Source organism: Micrasema longulum, unplaced genomic scaffold, assembly GCF_059751315.1.
Source record: "Micrasema longulum isolate JH-2025_06_02 unplaced genomic scaffold, ASM5975131v1 h1tg001862l, whole genome shotgun sequence".
NCBI classification, from domain to species: Eukaryota; Metazoa; Arthropoda; class Insecta; order Trichoptera; family Brachycentridae; genus Micrasema; species Micrasema longulum.
The window spans coordinates 2,914-30,035 of NW_028279036.1; the positions used below are offsets into that span (position 1 = coordinate 2,914).

At 31.7% G+C, this 27,122-nt stretch overlaps 3 protein-coding genes across 3 annotated transcripts; 2 read left to right on the forward strand and 1 right to left on the reverse strand.

The window, feature by feature from the left end:
* The first annotated feature begins 384 nt into the window (after nucleotides 1-384).
* On the forward strand, nucleotides 385-11,465 carry LOC148273706 (protein cereblon-like). The gene is made up of 5 exons (XM_088238328.1): nucleotides 385-596; nucleotides 1,731-1,879; nucleotides 3,310-3,409; nucleotides 5,350-5,494; nucleotides 5,896-11,465. The coding sequence occupies exons 1-5, from the start codon at nucleotides 449-451 to the stop codon at nucleotides 6,005-6,007; spliced, it is 654 nt and encodes a 217-aa protein (XP_088094454.1). The 5' UTR covers nucleotides 385-448; the 3' UTR covers nucleotides 6,008-11,465.
* Nucleotides 11,466-13,389: 1,924 nt separating this feature from the next.
* Nucleotides 13,390-18,457, reverse strand: LOC148273707 (uncharacterized). Its single transcript, XM_088238330.1, has 4 exons — nucleotides 18,139-18,457; nucleotides 16,874-17,004; nucleotides 16,444-16,613; nucleotides 13,390-15,304 (listed from the first exon to the last, which is right to left on the reverse strand). The coding sequence occupies exons 1-4, from the start codon at nucleotides 18,301-18,303 to the stop codon at nucleotides 14,955-14,957; spliced, it is 816 nt and encodes a 271-aa protein (XP_088094456.1). The 5' UTR covers nucleotides 18,304-18,457; the 3' UTR covers nucleotides 13,390-14,954.
* Nucleotides 18,458-19,898: 1,441 nt separating this feature from the next.
* On the forward strand, nucleotides 19,899-26,902 carry LOC148273708 (protein mini spindles-like; the record flags this gene model as incomplete). Its single annotated transcript, XM_088238329.1, has 3 exons — nucleotides 19,899-20,093; nucleotides 22,721-22,973; nucleotides 26,772-26,902. Coding segments are annotated over exons 2-3 (333 nt in total), but the record flags the coding sequence as incomplete, so codon positions are not given.
* Nucleotides 26,903-27,122: the final 220 nt, after the last annotated feature.

A 27,122-nucleotide genomic window follows, 5' to 3' on the forward strand; every position in this document is an offset into this window, starting at 1 on the left:
TTTTATGTTTTTATTTTTGTAGCCACTTTACACACTGTGTAACATTCACCATTCTCTTCTCTAAAATGTTCTCCATCTCTGTTGTAATATGTTAATATTAACAATTATTAATTGAATCCAGTTCTTGTCTATAAAAATTTGGACAAATTCAAAACATTGTTGATAAATTCACCTGGTCCAAGAAGTATTAAAATATTTTCAGGCATTGCCTAGTATGCTGGTAAAATAATTCTATCAGATGAATTTCACCCACATTGATAAGGGTTTCAGCTCTCTAACTTCACAAACATCAGCAGATGGAAGAATTGAAGGAATATAATAGAATATATGTCTTCAATAGTTCATAAGTTCTGGAAAGGAGTAATGCCGGAACTGCAAGAATCTAAAAAGACTAAATTGATATTTTAGATCCCGACCATCTATTGTCAGTAATGCACCAGTAAAATGAATGTGTATTTATGTACTTCCCAGATTGAATGAACTGTCTCGCAGAGCTGATGCAATGAGCACTCCCTGGCCACAGTTTGTGTTGGATAGAGTCAGCGACCACAAATTAACGGAACAGATTAAAGCTTTCTTTCTAGAAATGAACATAAGTAAGTGTTATGAAACTTTATTGTTTCCCATTTCCTCAAGATACTCGCAAACAAGATAATATGTGATTCGGTAGTCAGATGGCACAAGAGACCATCTGTAATTTTAAAAAATGTGACTTTAATCCACAAACTAAAATATTTTAGTCTTATTATTATAAAATACCATTCTAAATGATGCTGTTTTTCTTTTTTTTCTCTATTTGTATTGAATACTGAAATTGTATACTGAAATATTAACTAAAAATTACGGATGGTCCTTTCTGCCATCTGACTACTGAATTAAAAAATGAATCAGATGATTGCGAATTAAACGCCCGCCCTTTCGCAGAACTGTTCATAAAGACAAGTTTCAGCAATTCGTCTATCATTTATGGTCTATTTGCTTCGAATATTAGAATCGCAACTTAATCTCATTTAAAATACATATTTTTGAGATGGAAATGCTAATGTTTTATGTTTGATTAAGTGTCAAGTAACCCCTCGCTACTATCTGGCCGGGTATTAAAACAAAATAAAATAGTAACCAGATATCCATTTCATCTCTAATTATTAAATTTAAAAAGTGGAATTTGACATTTTATTAATTTTGTAAATGTGTTTTCATTATTAAGCTCTCAGAAAGTTAATAATATTTTCTCCTACAAAACAATGAGAGCATTGGAAGCAAAGATAGCAAACTCCCGTTTTGGTGTTTTCGAGAAAAATAACAAAAACTGCTACACTAATGTCAAAGAGAGTCTTTATGTTTGAAATGTTTGTGAAATTTTCACCGAACTTAAAACTTTAAGATACTAATAAATTAGCTTTAATAGAAACACGAATTCAAAAAACTTTCTTAATATTTGTATGGCCATTTTGAAAATTCAAATCTCAAGCCTGTCATTGGTCGAATAAAATGGCTGATGGATATTGCTATGTTTGCTTCCAAACTATTTTCAAACCATCAAATATGATTTAAAATACATTTGCAACTCAACTCATGATTTTTATAAAAATAAAGTTGATAAACTACAGAATGACATCATCACCAAAAAAAAAATATTTTTGGAGGTTGCTATCTTTGCTTCCATACCCTCAAATTACCTCTGCTTTTGAAATATTTTAAAAATGGATATTGTCTCTCATTTTTTTCAGGTAAATATCCGTGCGACAGTCTGAACTTCTCTTTCTGGGTGGCTACTAATTTCTCTCTACCGAGCACAGATCGGCTGAAGCTCTTTACCACAAACAGTGTCCAAATGCGATTATATTTGGAGCTGGAGTACATTAAGAACGATGTTATGGTAAGAACTGAAAAAATATTTTCTTATAGATATTATGGAGGACATTTCTCTACTTACTCATTTTCACTTCATTTCCCTTTTCCTTCATTCTTTTTTTTTAGAATTAATTACATGTTTAGTGTAATACATAGTTATAATTTAATTTTATGTTATTTTCTATAATGCTTATGTACTTTTAACTGTATATTGTACGAGCCCTCTGGGCGTTTATTAAATTGAATAAATAAATAATCCCTGATGATGAACGCTGTAATGCGATCCGAAACATCTGTAAATAATACAAACGACACACAGCATAATAACCCAGAAGAACTTATTTTGCATTACATTTAGAGAAGGGAATATAGAAGACTAGGCTAGAGGGCTAATGACCTGTTATTATCTGCTGTAAATTATTACCCCACACGCCGTGTAACATTTACCACCCTGCTTATGTTTGGAATTTCTTTATTTTTTTTATTCTAAAACCTTTTTTAAAAATATTTATTTGTGAAGTTCCTAATTACAGTGGTGAATTACAGCACAAAACATCTCAGCTTCAGAAAAACCTCATTTAATTATTGTGATCTCACCGGGAATCAATCTTAAAACCCTTTGTGTGTGAGGCAATCTTAGCTGTTACACCACAGGGGTCGCCATCGTGTATTTAAATAATTACGTATATTTATCTCATGCGAACGATAATAAAGGCACAAAGCAAAATAAATGTTTTTTATATTTTCCATCCGCACAATTAACACCATAATTCTTAAAAATATTCATGTTACTTTAAAAACAAAAGTGTAATTTTGCCATTGTTTTTTCTGAAAACTTTTAAAAGTAGATGACACAAGCAAGTGAACTTTAAGTTGTGCATTTGTTTTGGCAAATGAATGTTAGTTAACTGATAGCGCAGGTGTGTGTGGTTATTGTCAATAACCTAATTGATAGCCTAGAAATTGTTAGAAGCATTTCACATCGAGTCCCTGTCCGTAGAACTCGTCAATCTGTACTCTTCGACATTCCTAACTCAATGACTAATTATATGAAAAATAGCACTCTTCGAAGAATACAGAATACCTATAATGACAGCTTTAGTGACATCGACATATTACACTGTAAATACCATATTTTTATCAGATCTGTTTAAGACATTTTTAATTTGTCTCCTGCTTAACTTTTAATTTTAACTTTTAATTTTATCTTTCAATTTTAACTTTTAATTTCAATTCTAAATGTAATTGGTCTTATTTTTATTTTATTGTTCTTTTGTACCTTGTATTTATAAAAAAGACTGCATGATTTCCTTAATAAATAAATAACTGCTCTCCCGTAAATATAAGTTTGAGTCTTAGTGCCGTCATTCCCGGGGTGCGATATATATGTAATGGTTATACATGTATAATTATTGATTTTATGTAATATACATATTTATACTGATTATATTACAGGTCCCCTCTCTTCTTTGTAGCATGTGTTACACGCAAATCAGTAAAAATAATGGATTCTCTATGTCGAATGAAGGGATTTATTCCAATTTTGTCAACATGGGTGAGTCTTTATTACACATTTTACAATGAACTAATACTATACGAAATAATATTAATAAAACTCAATAAAAGAAAAAGAATGGCGCCGGCCCTGCAAATTGCAAATACCCATTTTACCATTGTAAAAAAGATCCACAGATTTCCTAGAACAATTACGTTGTGAAGTGATATCACAAGTAAAAATTAGATTTACAGAACTTACATTACAGATTTTATTGAAAATAAAAACACAAGCAGATGATTACACTTTTGCATCATAATATTAGTATAGATAGTGAAAAATCGAAAGTAAGTGCTTGGCCATAGTGGCGAGCTTTTTGTGGCGCGACGCGGGCATCTTAAACATATGGTAACAAGCGTAGTGTCCATAGTGACCGCGCGGGCGCGCCAAGGCTCCGCGTACCGCGCCGCAAATCGATCACCGCTATGGCTAAGCACTAATAGTAGCAATTTTAAAAAGAATACCTTTTCAAAACTTTGACATTTACTATTAATTTTAATTTTTAACTGTTTGTGATTTGATTAATATTCTCAGATAAAAAATCCTGAAGAAGGGTATCGAGTGGAGATAAGTCCGCCTTTACTAACTAACTTTACACCGAGTAATTTTATTCTTCAAATGTGTTTAAAATATTGTTATAAAAAGAGGTTTCAGTGTACACAGATTAATACAATTATTATTTTTTTATTTATTTATTAACGGACATTGTCCATGTATTTAAATATTACAATAAAAGAATAGTATAAAACATTAAAAAAAGAAGCATTGACAAACAAAAGGGACATTGAGACAAGATCTGGACTATTTATTTAGTGCTCGTTTAAATCGTTGTAAACTTAAACCAAAAGAGTCCAGATCTTGTCTTGAGTTAACAATACGACAAAGACGGGTTATTGGAGAATTAAGGCCATAGTTTGTTCTATGCTGATCGATGAACAGTACTTCATTGTTTCTCAACCTACGAGTCGGAATATTGAATTTTAACTTGTCCTAGTAATGATGGAACATTGATTATACCATTTAGTATGCCGAACATATACATGGAATCAATATTGATTCTACGTTTTTGTAGACTAGAAATATTTAACATTGAATCTATATCAGCAAAAGAATAATTACCTCCCTCTAGTCCAAGCATCCATGCTACTTTTCGAAGCAAGCGATGTTGGACTGATTCAATGTGATTTATGCGATTGACATAGAATGGAGACCAGACCACGGAAGCATATTCAAGAAGAGGGCAAACAGTTAAGCAATAAAGAGTTTTGATTGTACGGACATTAGTAAAATCAGAGGATATTCTGTTAATGAAGCCAAGTAATTTCAGTGATTTATTTACTGTATTATATGCTCATTGTATGTTAGTTTATAGTCCAAAACTTATCCTAAATCTCTGATGGACTTAACTACATCAATTTTGGAGTTCTCTATTAGGTACTCGAAGGAAATCGATTGTTTTGTTCTATGAAATGACATTATTTTGCATTTTTTAATATTAAGTTCTAATTTATTGACTTTAAACCATTGGTTAAAAGGGTTAATGTCTGATTGAAGAAGAAAACAGTCTTGTAAAGTTAGAATTATTTTGAGAATTTTGTTGTCATCCGCGAAGAGCCAAAAGCTAGAGTAAGAGAATGATTTAGCAACATCATTAATAAACAAATTGAAAAGCAGGGGTGCCAAATGAGCACCCTGAGGTACACCCGATGTGACATCAACACTGGTTGATAAATAGTTATATATCCGAACATTTTGTTTCCTACCAGTAAAATACGATTTAATAAATGAGAGTAACGGATCTCTTATTCCCAAGGCATGTAATTTATATATAAGAATTTTATGATCTACTTTGTCGGTGCCTTGGAAAATGCCTTGGAAAAATCAGTATAGAGAATTATTGTGTGGTATTTGAAGATTATTGTGTGGTATTTGAATTTCAGCGGGTCATGTTCACGACGTTTTGACCGTGAAGGAGGTGTGCAATGTCACCCTGCAGGGTCGGCCCTCCATGGAGTTCACCTGGTTCCCCGGGTACAGCTGGACTATTGCCATTTGCAGCGTGTGTGGAACTCATCTCGGCTGGAAGTACGTATTATAATTTACTCTATCAAACAATTTCAGCACGATATACATTTCTGAGTATGTTTTTCTGGGTTGTCGTGTGTTAGTCATCCTTATAAAGGAAAATGTAGGCAAACAACAACAACAAACCATCACATTAGGCAGAGAGGATAGAATGCCACATCACTCTATCTTTGCATACAGATCTCACTTCCTCTAAATTCATACATCTTCTCATGCACGCGTATTTTGCGCTCTGTTATCATTTATTATCATTATTGCTAGTACTATTTTCGATTGTAATGCATTGTCCATCATCAGGGTTGATGTGGAAAAAGTGAAAATGACACACGGCATAATAATCCAGAAAAACTAAGAAATTTTTTTAATGAAGGATATTTTTTAATAACTTATTTTTTGCACAGGTTTATTGCCAGTAATAAGAGTCTTATTCCGCAATCATTCTGGGGATTGTGCAGGAAATCCATCGTTGGAGAATGTTGGCACAGAGCCGTTACCGTAGAGGAAAGAGTCTAAACATTTCATGAGCTTACAGAAGAAATCAATTCAATAAAATATGTCGATAACCAATATTCTTTGTTATTTCTACATTGAACAGTTTATTTAACTCGGTAAAAGTGCTCGATGTAATAATCTTGCCGACAGGTTTTAGAACGTGACCGGTCCTTTGTCATGGCATAAAATACTAATTATTCTCAAAATTAACGAAAATATTTAAAGTCGCTATTTATCTGTCAACATGTGTCTTGAAAATGTTCATAAGGAATCGATTGTATTAATTGAGTAAAGGGATATTATTCTAAATTTGAATAGTTAAAACTTTTTAGTAAAGGGCTTTTATTCTAAATTTGAATAGTTGAACTATTTCTGTAAAGGGCCATTATTCTTTTTTTTTTATTTGAAATTTTATTTATGTATAAAACATTCATTTAACAAAAAAAAATATTTTATTTAAATTCACTTCCACTGTTAGTGATAATATTTTTGACATCTTTTGTAAAGGTTGTTTACTTTTGTCTGGTAGTTTATTGTATGATTTCAGTCCCTGGTTTAATAATATTGACTGTCCTTGTCTCATTTTAGAATATTGTATATGTCTATTTTAACTCTTTGATTTTTTTCAATTAATTTGCTTCCTTCCAAAAATTGATATTTTTAATAAACCAATATATTGATGGCTGTTCTGTAGAGCTATAGCTAGAAACCACCTTTAAAAAGTATGCATATTGAAGGTGGAAAGGCAAAATGTTCTAAGCATCACGAAGCCAACTTAACAGCAAATACATATATTTTTTTAATCAATAAAAAATCTCATATTTTAACTTTTTATTTAAATTATTTAGAAATCACACCATTTAAATTATGTAGGTATACATGATTTTTTATTAATTGAAAAAAAAATGCAAGCTTGAGCTTGACTTGAGTCAACAAGACCAAGGATGTTTGGACTAGAGAGAGGTAACTATTCATATACTAATATAGTCAATTTGAAATATTTCTAGTCTACAAAAACGTAGAACATTAGTTATGACTCCATATATATGTTCGGCATACTAAATGGTATAATCGATGTGCCATCATTACTGGGACGGGTAAAATTCTATATTCCGACTCATAGGTTGAGAAACAATGAAGTACTGTTCGTCGATCAGCATTGAACAAACTATTGACTTAATTTTCCAATGACCTGTCTCTGTCGTATTGTTAACTCGGGACAAGATCTGGATTTTTTTGGTTTAAGTTTACAACGATTTAAACGAGCACTAAATAAATAGTCCAGGGCCTCGATTATGATGGGAAGATAAAGACATCATATCTTCACCTTGACAGTATAGTTGAAGATAAATTCTCTCTAGCGATGACAAAGATACACTATCGACCCCCCACCTTCAAGTTTTGGGTAGGTACATCGATATGAAACGACGTCTCCTAACGAACTTCTAAGATACACTACCGAACCCCCACCATCAAGTTTTAGTACATTGGTTTATACCGACGGGTCTAGAACCCCCCGATACGTTTTATCTATGCATTAAAAGTAACAAAAATTTTGTTCAACCGAGCTATTTTGCTTTAATTACGATTTACTCAAATTTTTAATCGTTTTGAGGTTGGCACTTTTTTTCTTAAAAGCCTATTCAAAATATAAGAGAGAAATAAGTAAATTTCGAAGTCAAATTAAATTCTGACTCAGTTTCCGAAACGAGTAGCTAGATACAAAAAATAATGCCGCTAGATTCTGCTCTATTAACATATAAGAGTATCTAGACGTAAGAAAGTTGCCACTATAATTTATCCGTCTGTTTTACTATCTTCCGGAGTGTACGTATCGAGACGTTAAAGGAGCCGGCTTTGTAGTCGCTCGGTAGATAAACACAGACGATCGTTAAGCATATCGTCTTGGCAAGTGTCAAGTCTTTTAAAAATCATGTTCAAGCGAGCATTTTTTGCTTGAATTGGGATTTATTGGAGTTTATAATCGCTTTGAAGTGGGCACTTTCTATCACAGAAGCCTATTTAAAATATGAATTTATTGAAAATTGAAACTATTTTAAATGTAATGAAGTAAGGAACGCTGACTTATTTTTGCGGCCATTCATTGGTTCGTTTCGATCATATGATGTCGATATGGCGAGTAGGTAGAACATACCGAGGTAGATTTAGATAGGACAGGAGTTAAGTATACCGTCTCGATATATAAAGATTAAGATATCGTTCATAATTGAGGCCCAGATCTAGTCCCGATGTCCCTTATGTTTGTCAATGGTTCTTTTTATTCCCTTTTAATGTTTTTAACTGTTCTTACATTGTAATATTTATCCCTATGAATTGTATAAATGGATAATGTCCGTAAATAAATAAATAAATTAGATAGCTGCCATCTCTGGTCCTCTGAAATTCACAATATAGAAAAATGAAGATTGGCAAAGGCCATTCAGACCCACAAATCACCTCTCTCCGCCTGCCAATCTATGAAGTAAGTGCTTGTCAACCTGTGCAAACTATTATTGTTGAAACATTAATAGGTATCAATTGTACCGATTGTTCTTTATGTACCGACCATTTTTAAAAAGCATAAACATGTGTTGCATAATTATTTTTATGCCCTGATAAACATAGTTTTGTTCCCAAAACTGGTTGGCATTGTTATTATAAGAGTGATTTAAAACTATGTTAAATATGTAAATTGTACAATTAAATAAGACTATTTATTTTAAGTGTTGGGCCTATTAATTGTATTAGACTATAACCAATAGGAGTAATTATACATACATTTATTAATTATTCATATAACTGTTAATTCCGAGTGTTTTTAAAATATGGCATCTACAGGTTCATTCCACCTGTCGACATACGTGTAAATGTTGAAAACTGATTTTCAACATTAGAATATTCATACTATAGAGTAACTTGACATGTTTTTACATGCTACTGTTTTATAAATACCGTTTTCTCAACAAACTCCGATTTGTGTTGAGAATATATTTAAAAAATAGTGTTTTTTTTATTAAATATATTGTCTTCCTTATTGTTACTACTTGTAACTCCAAAAATTAATGAAAAAGATCAGCCTATCACATCAAAAATACAAATCTCCATATTCTTAACCATTTTTGACTAGCTGAAATAAAATTAATAAAAATTGTATTTTATTGTACATATTTACCTGATAATTGAATAATTCTCTTTAAATTTTCATGTAAATAAAAAAAAAATGCAGATAGTAAAATTTGATTAATTTAATTTCATCCGTACAAGAAATGAAAATTTCCGTTTTTGATACAATTCAATTTCTACCAATTTATTTCTGCTTTGGATACGATTTGTCAAATTTTACGTAGTACATTAATACAATACAAACATATTGTACATTTTTAATTTTTTTTAAAAAAAGAATAACCCGCTAAGCCTCTTCTGTAGAGGCTTGTCAGCAGGTGGAAAATAGGATATGGAAGGAAGTTATGAAAAATATACCACAACACCCAGACCCATTGAGAAAAAATCTTTCTTGGATTTATTTCTTGCAACTGGCGGGAATCGAACCCGCGACGCCAGTTTCACAGTTGGCCGTCTAGCCAACTGCGCCATGGCGCCTGTCAACTGCCATTGAACAGAGTATTAATTTACTTAAATTTCAGACAATATTGGATAGCTTATTTTAACTCAATATGTATAGTTTTTGGATTTTATTGTACAATAATTCTCATTATTAACTTTTTGACCTTTAAATTTTTCCACATGCACCAAACTACGATTGTTTACAGGGTATACTGTGAAATTTTTCACCAACCTCTATGTAAATTATTCTTAATCTTTTAATATCAACCACAAAATAATATTTGTAAATTATTTTCTACTGCACAATCCATGCGAGAGTGCTTTTATTTTGTAAAGGTCAAAAAGTTTTTATCTATAGATAGATGTGTGACATCTTAGTCTAGTACTATCAAAATTTTATTTACACTTGTTTCGACTACATACCGAAAACTCTGTTGACTCTTGTGCTAAGCTCACTATATCACCGTTTTTTAATTGTTCATTTTAATGGTTAAAGCCTTTATAGACGGGTATTTAAATAAATATATTTTTCAATAACATAATTTGGACTAATTTTACTTTGCGCATTTTGTAATGAACATTATTTGTTTGTGTTTGAACTTTCACACCTGCACAATTTTTAAAAGCTGTTAAACCAATGCCATCAAAGAATTTCTTCATCTATGTTAAAGTATACATGTATCTAAATAAAAATTCCTGTACTTGTAGGTACATTTAAAACATTGTTTATACAACAAATCCTTATTATTTAATATTATAACTAACGACCGTAGCCATTTTGTACAAAATTGAAGTTAAATACAAAGTTATATAATAGAAAGAAAACATAGTTGATTTTATGGTAAAACTCAATAAAAGTAATGTATAGTATTATATGACAATGTGCAGATTTACCACAAAAAAAAACATGCGAACATATCTTTTGTATGTCAAATCGGTAATCAGATGGCAGAAGGGACCATCTGTAATTTTCAAAAATGTTCAGGGAAGCTGAAATAAGACTTAATTTTAAGACTGATCCATAAACTAAAATATTTTAGTGTTGCTTTTTAATAATAATAATAATAATAATCTGTCAGCCTCATGGTTTAATGTTCAGCGCGTTAGCTTGCCGTGCAAGAGGCCTCGGGTTTGATTCCCGACATGGTTGATATGAAATATTGATTTAAAAGGGTGTTTTCACACTAGAATATTTCATAGTCCTTGGACTGGTACCTGAAGCGTAAGACTGATCATCTTACCTTCATGTAACAAAAATGATCAAGATACGCTGTGATTAGTGTACCAATGGAGTGCCCTATGTACCATTAGGTGCGGAAAAGGAATGATGATGATTTTAATGATAAATTAATCTAAATAATCGATTTTTTTTTCTTTCTATGTGTATTTACTGAAATATTCATTAAAACTTGAAAACTAAAGAACAGAAAAAATTACAGATGGTCCCTTCTGCCATCTAACTACCGTAATGTTTCTACATTAAATGTCCAAACCTGTTTATCATAAGTTGTTATTAGATTGATAAAATTAGAAAAAAATCTACACAATCTGTAGGTAAAATGTCCTCTCCTATCAACTTGTTCCCTGGCCTAAAAGCCATGAGAGTTTCAAAACAGATATTGTGTTTAATGAATAATGTCCGGAGTTACAAGTATGTATAATTACATACATAATGCTATTATGTATTTTATTAATTTATTTTTTAGGTTAGTTTACATTAAATTATAAATAGTATAAAAATAATATTCAAGAATCTATACACATTCTATGTTATATTTCTAAATAACTACACTAAACGTTGCATTTCTTCTTGATTTTTTGTATGCATTTACATTTTTCATACTTTCGTCTGAAAGATCTCTTTCTATTTTGTCATGTTTTTTTAAATTATTTTATACACCAAATCATTTTTTGATTCTTGTTTTTTGAAAGTTTTATTATATCATAATTTTTTTATGAATAAATCATTTGTTTTGAATCAATTTCTATTTGATATTGAATACAATTAAAGTTAAATCAAGTTTTATGTAGAAGTATTATCTGACTCGTGGATATTTTACATGTATGTTGTGAATTTTATGTAAATAAATATAAATGTTGATAAAATATTACTTTTGTCTTATTTTTTATTTATTTTAAATGTGTTTTTAACAAATTAAACAAATATGTATGTTTGCATTCTTATGATTTACCTAAATATTTCAATTTTGGGATCATTAAATAACCGTGTTAGAAAATAGGAAACAAGTTGTGTTAGAGCAGAGTTCAAACCTGGGGCCTCTTAATGCATAGTCCGTGACAGTGCTCAGGGGACTACAACCCGTTCACAACGGTATGCGCATTTCAATAACTTGTATTGTCCTCACTCTTGGAAAAACCATAATACTGTTAATGTCCTGTAAGTTCATCTCACTAAAATGTAAACAAAAATGTTATCGGTGCATAGGGCACTGCATTGGTAATCCAAATGCAGCGTATCTTGATCATCTGTTTCATGAAGGCCAGTCCAAGAACAATGAAATTTTGCAGTTCAGACAACCTTTGAAATCAGTATTTATTTATTTAACTTTTTGTACATAATATAAATTGTCCGTTGGCGGGCCTATTGCCAAACGGCAATTTCTTCCAACCAATCAATAAAATACATGTGTTATTTATAGCATTCACGTTTTAAAACGTTTTAAATAAAAAAGCTAAAGATATACAATATTTCACTTCCACCCTGCCAGGAATCGAATCTAAGACCTCAAGAATGGTAGGCAAACACGCCAACCCCTACACAACGAGGCGGACTTATCTTCACTCGATTTCCTCATTCATGATTTTTACCTGACAGCAGCATCCGCGCCGAGAGTTGACGTTTGGTAGTTTTAGAACCATTAGTGGTTGTTTGTGATTTGAAGTCTATATTATTAATAAATTACAGTGTGGAAATTTGCTGCAAATAATGTATTTGAACAAATGTGATATTTTGTCAGAAGAAGCGATAAAAGACAAAATTACAGAAAATTAGAAGAAAGTTTGTAGCCAATCGCGAAAAAGAAAAAAATAACACTTTTAAACGAACTTTAGATAAGATTGAAAAAAGAGTTGCAACGATGGCAGGTACATTTTACGGATGTTTTACTGATGCCATATAAAAAATAAAAAACATTCTCAATTTTTAGGAAAAACAACATTTATGTTTTATCAATATTCCGTAACATATCTTTTTTTATTATGTACTTTCTATTTTCCGCATTGCATTCAACATTAAAAAATTAAATATGATTTTATTTAATGATTAATAAGATTACTGTTGTTTTGTCAAAAGTAAGTATACTTATAAATCATTGAAATTTCTACTTTGTTGCGTGTTTTCGTAAAATATTGACAAATAATATGGGAGGAAAAAATTCTTAGAAAAGCAAAATCACCCATTTTAACACTAATGCCGCGGTCAAGGTTTTTCCAAAACATATTCTACCCTATCATAGAATTTGTACAGTTTAAAAAATTTAATCATTACTAAACTAATTGTGTGTAGCTAGTTTTAAAGAGCAGTTGAATGAAACATATTCTATAAAAGAAATTCAGGTTAAGTTTGTATGAAAATATTTTATTTAATGAAAAAATACTAAATAATAAGCGTAATATTACTGTACATTATATACTTAATAACAATACTGATTTATTTATCAACATAACTACAAACCTTAAAATATATTTTTTTTTCACTTAAATTTAAATATTTAAACAACTTTCATTTATGTTTTCTTTTTCCTTCTCTTTTTTATACTTTCATAATTAACATTAGATTTAATTGCTTTTTAATATGGAAACTTCACTGGTCCATTAGAATTAAGTCCAATTGTGTAAAATATTAAACTTTGTAACTGTACTGTATGTTTCCTGAATAAAAGAAAAAAAAAAAAAAAAAAAAAAATACACCAAATGTACATGTACGGAACAAATAGTGACAAACATTTTACATAATTAATTATGTTAACTGTAATATTGTAATTAAATTAATAACTACCACAAAATCTCAAGAAAATAAAACAAAATGAAATGGATTATCTACCAAACTACTAAAAAAATTAGCAGAAGATATATATTTTTTCCTTGCAGCTACAGAGCGCATGGATGGTAAGAAATCTAGCCCCCATTTACACATTTTTAAAATTGACAAAGAAATTTAGTGAATAAATGAAATTTAAAAAATGAATAGTAAAAAGGATTAAGTATAACAACAGGTCTTGCAGCTACTAAGCGCATGGACGGTTGGAATTCTAGACCCCATTTACAAAATGTAGGTATTTTAGTTGACAACATATTTGCATAGGGAAGTTAGACTATCAATCGTCGTGCAGCTACAAAGCGAATGGACGAGTGGAATTCTAGCAAGTCAAAACGATATAAATAAACTTACAAAAAATAAACGTAAACATAGAGCATAGTACTAAGTGTTCATACCAAGAAGTAAGCAATAAAAAACTGAATTAATAAAGCACTGTTTCAACATTATAGTTAACAAAATAAAGATAGAAGTCCAAAGATAAGTTCTTGTAGATAGGAGGTAGAAATCCGCCATGTGGCCTACTGGCTGCTTGATAATTCCTGGAATACGCACATGTGTAGTTACAGAGTGATGATGCTTATTGTTCCAAGGACTTGGTGTCCATTGTGGTCCGTATTGTTTCGTTTTATGAGATGCAACATTCCTGTTCAACTCACTTTTTTACATTGATATTACACAAACGCGTGTATGAGAGGTTTGATTTGTCATTTTGTATGTTATTAGAAAATAGGTGTTTCAAATATTATGTATTTATCTATAAACGTAAGTTCACTATTAGTAACAATGTTGTAGTTTATTTACAATTGTTGGTATCCGATAAATGGACATTTTCTTCTATTTAAAAAAAATAAGGAAATATTTTATGATCTTAGTGATTTTTTTTAGTAATATTAATTCATCAATTCCTTGCTTGCACCCAATCTCACAAAGGAAATCGCATTGGTACTGGAATCGCAGTGTATAAGAGAACATATACATGAAGATAACATGATCAGTTTAATGCAGTGGAAAACCACTGATTAAATTGTAGATGTTTTACACTTACCATTCCAGAAATCCAACCCGAGACCTTAGAAATGTTAGATAAATGTACCAACCAGTAGACCACGAGACTGCCTAATTTCTACACTTCGTATTGTGTCATAATATTATGATGTAATTGTAGCATTCATGGAGGAGGATACAAATAAGTGTTTTTAGTGGTTAACTCGAAAATTTTGATTTTGAAGTCACCTTGTTGTAGTAATTACCCCGCGATATTATAGAGTAGCCACTGAGTGGAAAATGCTCATCCAGGGCTCGTACCCTATTTCACATATAGAACTGTATTCTTCAAAATATTGATTACTGGCCATGAAACACGTCATACTTGCACATCTGCGGATGCGTTTGATAAGTGTGGTTAACATGCTGCATGTGATGAGGGTGTGTGTGTGTCAATACGTGTGGGGTCATCCCGACATTGGGGACGTAGTTCTGGTCGGGGGGCACATTGGCTGCAGGGCCTGACTGCTGGCGGTACCTGGCGGGGTAGGCCAGGTATGGTAGGCTGGGGTAGGTATATGTAGCGGAGGAGGGAAGACAGGGGGGACAGGGAACTGTATTCGGCGGTTGTGGCTCTTCAATACGTTGAACCACCTTTTCAGTCTTTTGCTGTTTCGGTTGCAAATCTTTCATGATTTCTGATTTACTTCCTGAAAGAAATTAACTTATTATTAACCTCCTGTTGAGTAATAATAAGTTTAATTTAATATGAGCAAATATGTTTTTGCCAAAGTGACGATAAGATTGTGTGATATTTAAAAATTATTGCAAATTTGTTTGATTTTTCAATTTTATTTACAAATTTATTGCACATACATATCTCTATGGCTTGGATCTAAAAGGGCCAATGTTGGATTCAATTTTTTTCTTGCCAACATTTTGTAGATGGTGGATTTCAAATTAGAAAAAATATATATTTAACTATGCACAATACATGTGATTATTTTTTCTATAAATAATTGTTATCAAATAAGTCAAGTTCAAGTTCACTATAACATCACAAAATGGCTGAAAAATTACTCTCCTTTAATATTTCGATTAACGACATTGGCCCTTTTAGATCCAAGCCACAGATTTATTGCCATCCCTGGTATTACCATCCCTGATTCCCATCTATACAAAACTAGAACATTTGAACATGAAAATGGAGACCTCTGGTCAGATTAGTCTGTTCTGAGATGGAGATTATTTGTTCTAAATTATAAGTAGTTGAAAGTAGTATTACCACAACTACTAGAAGTAGTTGAGTATTATAAGTACTATTATAAGATAAATATAAAGTATAGATAATCATAAATATTTACTAAGAATACACACTGTCACTTGAATATAAATAATTTAGCAATATATATAGATAATAAAAATTGATATAAATTAGTAAAATAATACATAAGAATACAAATAATATGTATAGCTATCAAGTCGAAAGCACTTGTCCAGGGTTCTGGTTCTATTTCACACTCTGAACTTTATTCTTCATCTGCCTGTACACAGACTATTAATACTCAACAATATTTTGAGTATATCCAAATGTTTGTAGATAAGGCTGGATTTCACTCCCCGGGGAGATTAAGATTGAAATTGATTGCAAACATCTATGTTACACAGTGTGTAAAGTGGCCACTTAAACCAGCCAATGGCAGGGTCATAAGATCTGTAAATGCCTAGATTTCCATATTCCCTACGCAACTGTTTTTCCTCTCTGTTGCAATAGGTTTCAATAATTAATACTATTGGCATGTTTATTTTAAGTTTTATTATAAGTCTACAAATTGAGTGTAATATTTACCATTAGTGTTTTGATGTTGGCTCTGTGTAGTTCCATTTACATGTTTGAGGTCATCTTTTAATATTTTGATAAGAGTTGTTCGTGGCAGGGAAAGCTGCTCGGCCCTCGCTCGTAAGGACAATCCCGGAGACTGCTGTAAGGATGCTTCAACCGAAGCTATGTGTATTTTCCTAGAGAACAAATTATATTTAGGAAATTTTGTATTAATCATATGACATTAGAAAGTGTTGTTTATATATTTTTTTTCAATAACGTCATTATTTGGCTGTCCTGAAATGTTCATGTGAACATACATTCGTTTATGTAGCTGATATCCATTTGTTTTTTATTCACCTTATTATAAAATTACACCATTCTTTAATCGTAAAATCAAGATTCAGGATTGCAGCCTGGCGCTAACATTAATGAGAAAATGAAAGTAATTAAATACCTTCTGCAGGGTCTTCCAGACCTTTTGGCGTCCATTACTTTCCCTGTTGAAAAGAGCTTTTTTTCCCAGAAATAAAGAGTATTCTTGGTAGGCGGTGCTTTTCCAAATCTTTTCCTAAAATTTATTTTAATCTAGAAACAAAAATAATTAATTAAAAACATTAAGTACATCGTTTCCCTTTAGGGGTAGACAGTGATGATACAGCGCTGCATCACTCTGTCTTATAAATCTTACGCTAGCAGGCTGATTATTCCGACATTTGACATGTTCATCCTCAAGTAGGCATTTTTGTAATTTTTTTATTCAAAGTATAATACAAATTAATTATATTATCAGGAGTTACTTCAACTTAATTAGGGACTAAAGTAATACTAACAACTGTTTTCAGAACAACAAAGCAAGTTTAACATCTTTATAACTAAACATATTACAGCAATAAACTTAAACAGTTTCTTACGCAAACAAAATAAATAAAAACGCTTTTAAGAATGGAGGAAATGGCAAATCTAGGACTAAGGGAGATGTGGTTGTTAACATCACATGTTACGCTGTTATTTTTTTGGATTTGTCATTGCCACATCATTCTCGGTGTTCCTCATTTTCTGCATTCACCAACATTCAAACTGTAAATCCTTTTTGTCATTCTTGTGTCGTCGTTTCGCTCTTCATGACCAAACCAACACAGCACCTCTTTCTTAATTTCGTCGATAATTATTGTTTTGGCTTTGCATGCTGCATGTATCTACATTTGTGCACCTATCATACATTATTTTACCACAAATTCGTTTAACAGATCTTTTGTCACCATTCAACCTAGTTTCATAAATATTTTTCCAATGAAATAATTACTAATTATTAGTAAAGGTTAAAATCACACACAATCTCTGATAACGAAAGAAGTAATCGAGCTTCCACGCAGAGGAAATCCGACAGGATTAGCAAATCCAGAAAAGTTATTGAGTATTACTTAGACACCTCATGCTTTGTGTTCCCTTGTTCTAGTAATGAAATTTCTACTCTTTTCACAAATATAGAAACTGGGGCTTGAGTTGCACTTAAAGGAAGAAATTCCAGCATTTTTCCATTTATCTACCGCATTTAGCAAGAGGCCACCTTTCTCGTTTTTTATCTTTAAACTTTTCACGACTTATCTTGCTCTTTTAATCGTTATTTACTTGTAATATTTTACTGATTGATTTTAAAATACACATAAATGTTCACATGGCAAAACTTTTGATATTCAATTAGATAGTTCTGTAACATACTTGTGCAATTGAAGTCTTGTCAAATTTCCTCTCATGAACCCACACAGCGGAAACAAGGCGTTCTTCAATTGAAAAGTTGGAGGTATCCACTTCCCCTTTATCATCTTGTTTGTTTTTCTTTTTCTTGTCACCAAAACCACTACCATTCATTTCATTCAGAGACATTACATTAAAATTTCAATTTTATGTTTATGGCATTTATAATCAACATGCACGTGCTATAAATCATAGTCTCAAAATTCTCATAAAATATCAAATAATGGTTTTATTCAAATTAAAATGTCAAACAATACAGAGATAATGTAGAACTATTACTATTTTGTAGTATAAACAAAAACCAAAACAATCTCAAAATCAAACTTTTGACAGGTCTGTGTTGCCAGAAGTAGTTTTATGTAATGTTGACAATGTGGTAAGTTCAAAACTTTTCTTTCCTATAATGATGTAAAGGGCACTGCTTGGATATGTGTATAATATGGTCGCAAACTTAGTACATTACTTTTATGAAAAAACACCTCCATAATTGACATTATGAAGATTAATTTAAAAATTCTGCATTCGCGCACGATCTTAGAGTGGAAAATTATAATTTTGCATGGATTTAGGTCCCATTTTTATTAATTTCCTTTGAGAACCCAAGATGATAAGTATTCAAATAAATAAATCAACATTGAATGAAAGCAATTAAAAATATTGTGAAATAATTGAGTAAATATCCGTAATTCATAAAAAAAAAGACTGATTAAAAATTTATCAATTTGTACAAAAATACCATAAAAGTATAAATGCTTATATTTTTAGATTAGAAAAAAGTGCAATATGAAAAAATATTTTGCTTTTTTATAACCACAAATTAAAAAGTATTTCACCGTAGGAAAAAAAAAACGAAAAATGGAGTTGTGATATAATTATATATACATATATTTATTTGTAATATATTCAATTAGTAAAGTGAATAAAAAATAAAAAAGGGTTTGCATAATTAAAAGAGATAGTTTATTTTGGTAATAGAGTGAAAGTAAATAATTTCGCTTTTATATAAGCTCTTCTTATAAATTCCAAATCTCTAACATATTTTTGTTGAATCGCACAACTTTGTTTATTTAAACACAAATGTGTTGATATATATGATATATTTTTTTATTAAAAAATAGACGGGAAACTAATGGTAACTTTCGTAATCAAATCATGAAAATTAAGAAAAAAAAGGTTATGGGGTGAATTTATTGCTGCATTCGTGTAGCCCAACCATCAAAAGAAAATAAGTGGAATGAAGCAAGTAGAATTGATCGTATTGGGCTAAGACCTAAGAGTGTTTACATATATACTCTAAGGTATTGACTAAGGACAGTTAAATGAAAATAAAAGCGGCCCGAATATAAAAAAGGCGAAAAAACTTACGAGAAAAGTATCTACCCCGAATCTACCGTGAAATTATAATATTGTCTATGCCGCATAAAATATTGTGAATTTAGAAACTAGCAATACTTTCTCATTTTTCAAAATTCATAGATAAGTTGGGATTTTTCATTGTAAATAAAAATAGGTCTGAATCTTGTTTTTTGTTTTATTTTCCGTTAAAGTGATCTGCTGTAGGAAGATACTTATTCAAATATACACCTCACCAACTTTTCTAATGTGAGTTTATAGATATGTAGTGATAATTTAAAACAAAAAATACTGTAAATTATTATTTGTATTTAACGGTTGAGAGGAGGATTTTTTTGGTAATGACAACATTCATCGACTGTTATTCTGTTTCGTGCTCAAAAACGACAAAAAGGAGATCGGTTCCCCTTTCGTCTACCTACATTCCCAATACCGGCGCATACACGGCGCGATGTAATTTAAACGAATGTTTAATTGCTTAATTATGTTTTAAAGTTGTCGCTTGTGTATACTACAGTTGACATTTTGTCTTACTCGAACACCGAGCGGATATTCCGCTTGGGACGGTGAGTAGACATGTCAAACATGTCTTTTTACTTTTCAAACCATATAGTTCTTGCCCTCGAATATTCCTAATAAGGAAAATCTTAATTAGTGCACCATTCACCTATAATTGGGAGGATTATATTCAATTGACCATAATTCCGCTCGTTTGTCGGTCATTAGTGCGCAGTTTTATTGAATTTAGGGAGTGATTTTTACGTATTCTGAAATGTGTCACAGTCCGTAGAATTGTCATGGTTTTTTCTTCACAGAACGTTGATTGTATTTGGTGATACAAATAAAACGGATATGGTATTTATAGAAATTGTCCCCGCGTTCGAGAAGCGGTACTTGCATGTTCTCTATTTTTCATAGCTGTCAAAATTCTGGTACATAGGTAATGTAAATCTATATTAATCGACTTTCTCATTCCTGCAACAATAAAATGCCCATAAGCTTTCTTTTAAGTAAATTTCTTTAATCTAATCTCGTTAGATACTTTTCCAGCTATGGGTATGGTGTAACGTCAAGTTTTCTCATATCCACACATTATGTATTTTGTAGTAGTAACCTGGACCCAATTATCTGTTTGTTTTTTTATCCATATTATATATTCCTCAAAAATGATTAGAAAAATATTTTATTTAAAAAAAATGTTTTAATAATAGTGTAATAGAAGTTTATTTAGCTAAATACTAAGCAAAGGAACGAAGGTCTGCTCTATCTCAACTTGATTACCATTTTCTAGTGGTTATTTACGACTTACTGAATGAGCTGGATGAGTCCTATCCGCTCTCTCCTTGCATGCAGTCCTCGTTTCTTCTACATTTTCTCATTTTATAAGAGATCAACGTCAGAATAAAGATGGAGCGAGACTGCTTTTTCAGGATGCGTGGCCTTCTTTGCAGTAGAGACATCAATTTAGACCTCTGAATGCGCATTGTATGATGTTACGTCTTCTCAGTACTTTTTTACGGCGTCGAAACGTGGACATTCACCCAAAACACTCCAAAAAAGATCGAAGCCTTTGAAATGTGGTGCTACAAGAGGATATTAAAAATCTCCTTGGCGGACAGAGTACGAAACTATGACGTTTTCCGCCGGATGGAAAAATATAAAGAGGTACTGAAGGGCACAAAGAAAAAAAAACTCGAGTACTTTGGGCGTGTGATGAGAGGCGAAAAATATAAAATTTTACGAGTCATTCTACAGGGAAGGATTAAAAGAAGACGCAGTGCAGGTAGAAGGCTAAAGAACTTGCGCGAGTGGTTCCATTGCAGCACTCGGTCATTGTTCAGGGCAGCTGCCAATAGAGAGAGAATTGCAGCAATGATTTCCAACCTCCATTGGGGAGAGGAGCGATAAGAAGAAAAGGATAATTATTTGTTTTTTAATGGAAAGCTAACAGACAATTATTATTAAATGGTTACATAATTACTATAAATAAATTGAATAAAGTCAAATTAGAGCCTGAGATATCTCATTTTGACAATTCAGCCTACTATCATTCATGTAAAAAAGTGGATTGAACAGGAATGTTGCGTCTCATAAAATGAAATAATACGGACCAAAATGGACACCAAGTCCTTGTTACAATAGGCATAATCTCCCAGTCTACACACATGCGTTTCCAGAAATTCTCCAGCAGCCAGTGGACCACATGGTGACGGTATCTACCTACTGTCTACAAAAGATTCTCTTCGGACATCTATCTCCCTTTGTTAACCATGGAGTTGATACAGTGCTTTATTTATTTAGTTTTTTATTGCTTACTTCTTGGCATGAACACTTGACAAACTTACTACTATGCTCTATTTTTTGTAAATTTATTGATATCATTCTAACTTTGCTAGAATTCCACTCGTCCATGCGCTTTGTAGCTGCACGATGATTGGTTATCTAGCTTTCATATATCAACTTTAAAATACCTAAATTTTGTAAATGGGGTCTAGAATTCCAACTGTCTATGCGCTTAGTAGCTGCAAGACGTGTTGTAATCTTACTCCTTTTTATTATTCATTTTATTTTTTATTTTTTTTTAGTATCATTAATACACTAAATTTATTTGTCAATTTTTGAAATGTGTAAATGGGGGCTAAACTTCTAACTGTCTATGCGCTCTGTAGCTGCAAGACGTCGTGTAATCTAGCTCCTATCTGTTAAAATTTTTGATTGATCTTAATTGAAAACCAGGAACTAGAATCCCAACCGTCCATGCGCTCTGTAGCTGCAAGACGTACTGGGATATTTATTAATTGTACAGCGCCCTTGAGGTGATTTTCACAAAAATGGCACTATATAAATTATCCAACTATTTATATATATATCATCCTTGTTTTTCCAATTCTATACTTTGCTCACATGCATAAAGGTTGGGACCAGGACTCTTCTCGATAATTCTTGTCTCATCCTTACATAATACACGAATCTCGACATTGGGCACCTATCTTACACAGTTTTACCACACATTCGCCTGAGATATCTCATTTTGACAGTTCAGCCTACTATCATCCTCGTTTTTCCAATTCTATACTTCGCTCTTACACATAATGGTTGGGACCAGGACTAACTTCTCGATAATGCTTGTGTTAGCCTTACACGATGCCCAGATCTTGACATTTTTACATAATATAAATGTCTGTTTTTCTAGATACAGAGTCCCAGAGAGTTCCGTTAACAGCGTTTCCCAATTCCTGTCATAATGGAGGAGGAAACGGAATATAAGAAACTGCCCACTGATGAGAAGTGCGTCCATAAGCTGTGGAAGGCTCGCGTGGCGGGTTACGAGGAAGCGGCCAAACTCTTCAAGCAGATTGATGATGAAAAGTCTCCGGAATGGAACAAATACCTCGGGCTGATCAAGAAATTTGTATCGGACAGCAATGCCCTCGCGCAAGAAAAAGGTACAGTGATTTTTATTGATATTAAATAAGTTTATTAATTTTTTTCACAGACTATCAAAGTAAGCCGAATTAAAAAATATATTTTTATGTATCGTATTATCATCACTTCACGAGTTCTGGTTGGTGAGTGATCAAAACACACCTGAACGGTGAAACATAACTGACAAGATGAAAATAATACATGGGTTTAATTTACGTTTACTGTACGAAATGCTGACTTGGAGATATTCTTCAACATCGTTTGACACGATCTGATTAGTTTGTAGGAACGACAGTTTGTTTTTTTTCTTTTATTTAAATAATATAATTATACATTTTTACAATTTTTTTTAAATTTCAAATGTTATATTTTTACTAAAACTAAAATCCCACCAAGCCACTTTCTGTAGCTTGTTGGTGGAGATTATATTTATACTAATTTATATAATATTATTTACATTTATAAAAACAATGAATAACAGATATAAATTAACAGCCGGAAAGATCAGAATATACATGTATATACGATTTAAAAAAAGTATAAATTTATTTTTAAATACAAGAAGATATATGAAAAATTAAAATATTTACACATAAGCTACTATTCATATTTATATAAACTTTTGATCGAGTAGCCACTCTCTTATTTTGCTCCTGTTACAATGTGAGTTAAATTTAAGTTCTTTCGGCAATAAATTATAAATGGTAGGTAATAAATATTTGAGAGTTCTATTACCATACTTATTACATACTTTTGGTACTACCAAACCATAATTAGACGTGAAGTGTGTATTATGGTTATGTTTGAGAGGAAACTTGAATGTTTTACTGAAATACTATTAAATTGTTCTAAAATGATGCAAAGCCACAGTAATCCTCGAACAGGCAGAGTTTTGATTGTTTTGTACAGGAGATCATTATTACTTCTTTGTTTATTTCTGACATTACAAGTTGAACCCCGTACAATCATAATTTGTACCCCTTGCGATTTCTAACAAGGTAGATGTGAAATATTGGTTTTAAAGGTGGTTCTACACCGCAATATTTAGTTGTTCCTGGACTGGCACCTGAAGTGTAAGACTGATAATCTTACCTTCAAAATGACAAAAATGATTAATATGCACTGTAATGAGGAAGTTCAGTGATTTTTTATTAAACTAAGCCAAAATATTCAAAAAATATTTTTATGTATTGTATTATCACACTATGATTTTTTAAAGTTTTCTAATTTTGAAATCAATCCGAATGACGAGTGTGACGTCACAAGTTCTCTTTGGTGAGTTCTGCTGATTAGTGAATTGGCTTCTCGTAAACTGTAAATTCATCACAAAGCTATCATTGGTTGATTTGGAAGAACTAGTGACGTAGTAGTTTGTTTTTCTGAATATCATTTTTATACATTTTTATTTTTCATGCATTTTATTTATTTTTTCATACAAGGAACTTTGCTGTAAAATTGAATACTCTAATTTTTACCTTGCTTAAAAAAACATTTTTATATCCTATTTCCTAAAGCTCCAAACTTCCTAATTGGAGTACCAATGCACCACTGGGTGTGGATAGGGAAATGATGATTTTAATAAATAGCTTATATAAAAATATAAGTTATTACCCAGTACATTTCTATATTTTTTTTAACCGTAGCTGATTTGCAAATTTTTAGCAAGTTTTACTTTTAAAAAATTTGTTAATTATTTTTAGGTGTCTTCATTTTACATCCTCTTTGTTACACCCGCGTCTTAGCTACGCAACAAATCGTTTGCGCTTGTAATGAATGATTGATATTTTAAATTTGTTTGTTTCTTCTGATTGGTCTGGTCTTGCATGACTAAGAATATTAACTAAAACCATTGTAAGGACCACAAACACTATTAACTTTTAAAATTACTTTTGTATTGTTTAACGAGGTTATCAATTATCAGTTTTTGTATTGTGTTTGTGAGTTTGTATTTGTAACAGACATCTTTTATTTATTGAGTATTTCATTGTTATAAACTCATGTATAATTTGTAGAAATCCCGTGTCGAGGAGTTCTTTTTTTGACAAAAAACAGCCTTACATGGGTTTTAAAGAGTTCAGTTTGAGTATCATACTAAGTAGGTAACAATTCGTCCCGTAGAGGAAACAAGGTCCTATGTAGATTCATAATTTTTTTGAGACATGAAAGTTTGAAATGAAGACATTATTTAATCTAATATTTTTTAATAAAACTGTCTTAATAAACTCAATAATAATTAAGAATTAATTTCGTTTTTCTTTAAACATTTTATGCAGATAGAACCTTGTTTCCCCAACGCGACGAATTGGTTGTAGCTGACTGTTACATAATGTGAATATCGGCCCTTCAGGCTTCTATTAATAATCTTTTGGTTTTTTATAGACCTAATTTTTTTCTTTAGATTTCAGCGGTCGGATCACTTATAGTTTTTTCTAATCCCTATCTTTTTCTTGTAACATATAACAGTGGGAGAAAGCTGGTAGTTTAACAGTTATTTTTTTTACAATTTTGCTTTTGAGTAATCAATTGCTATTTTAAAAGAGACAAAGATCTTTTTGCAAAGGGAATATCGAAGTATTAGGACACATATCTGTTATTTATTTCAGATTATATTTGCTTCCATAAAAAAACAATACATCGCAGAATGATCTCATTGTAATACATTTGTTGACTTTTGTCTTCCTGGTTTTAAGGAGTGCCATTCTTCAGTCTTCTGAGGATCCAATTTGTCCTAATGATGTAATTTGATATAAGTTTCTGGGTGCAGCTTTGACCCCATAATTTACACTGTCCTTTCAACCATGAAGTTTCTGTAGGTACACTATGATTCATACTACATCTTCGAAGAATGTCATTGACTGCTTTTGATCACTTTTATTATCATTTCCTTTTCACACTTAATTGTGCTTAGGGCACTGCTTTGGTACGCCAACTGCAGCATATCTGGATCATAATTTGCTACATGAAAGTAAGATAATCAGTCTTACGTTTCAGGTGCCAGTCCAGTTACTATGAAATATTGTACTGTAAAAATTCCCTTTTAAATAAATATACATAAGAGCATAATATTTAACCCTTATTTTGGGACAATGAAAAAAAATATTTTTTCATTCTTCCAAAAAAAAAGGCTTCTGAATCGCAACTTTTGTTTTGTTTTATCAATTATGATAATGCAGTAAATAATTGAAAATCCGGTAAAGCAGTTAAACTGAATGCTGTTTTATTCGTGTTTTAGTTCATAAGGAAAAAATCAATCATATGTGTCGTATGATACATTGCCAAAAATACAGTTAACATGAATTTTTTTCTTATAGGATGCACTCATTTGAACACATTATAACTTTCTTATTTAAAAAATATTTCTCTTCCGGTAGGACAGATGTTGATGGTTTGAAATGAAAAACGACCTCCGTGGTGTAGTGGTCAAGACGCTTGACTCACGCACGGAAGATTCCGGGTTCGATTCCCGGTGAGAACACAAAAATTAAAATGTGATTTTTCTCAAGCCTGGTTGTTCTGTAATGTAATTCACCACTGTAATGGGCCTCCTGGCCTGTTGTGGTGCAAATTTTTTTTTAATGAAATGAAATAAATCTTATTTGACTAACATTCCGGTACACTAAGCTGCTGAATGTTTTTTTGTAGAGATATGGAATCATTTTTTAGATTGACAGCTGTAGCCTCCATTTCTTAAATAAGAGACACGATTTTGACGGCTATATCTGGCATAACCGCGAACGTGTTATGTGCAATCGATATTTATGCACATTTAATTTGTCATCTAAGCAAGAAGTTCACAATATTATGTCTTTTGTTTCCAGGTCTTGAAGCTGCGCTGGCCTTTGCCGAGAACTGTGGGCATGCTGGCAAGACCGTCGGCGAGGTTATGTCCAGCATAGTGGCCAAGTGCATCGCGGCTCCCAAGACAAAGACCAAGGACCTGGCACTGCAGGTAAAATCAAAACAATTATTTAAATTATATATATATATTTTTTTGTTTTAATCCCGTCTTCAAATAGAAATTAATTAGCTTATTTTGCAGATCGAAAGTAGCTTGTCAATGACACTTGACAATTGTCAAACATCGGTCATATCGCAGTAATTTATTATATATAAAAAAGTACTTTTCGTTTTACGAGGTATATCCTGAAAGTCGTACTTGGTACTCATAC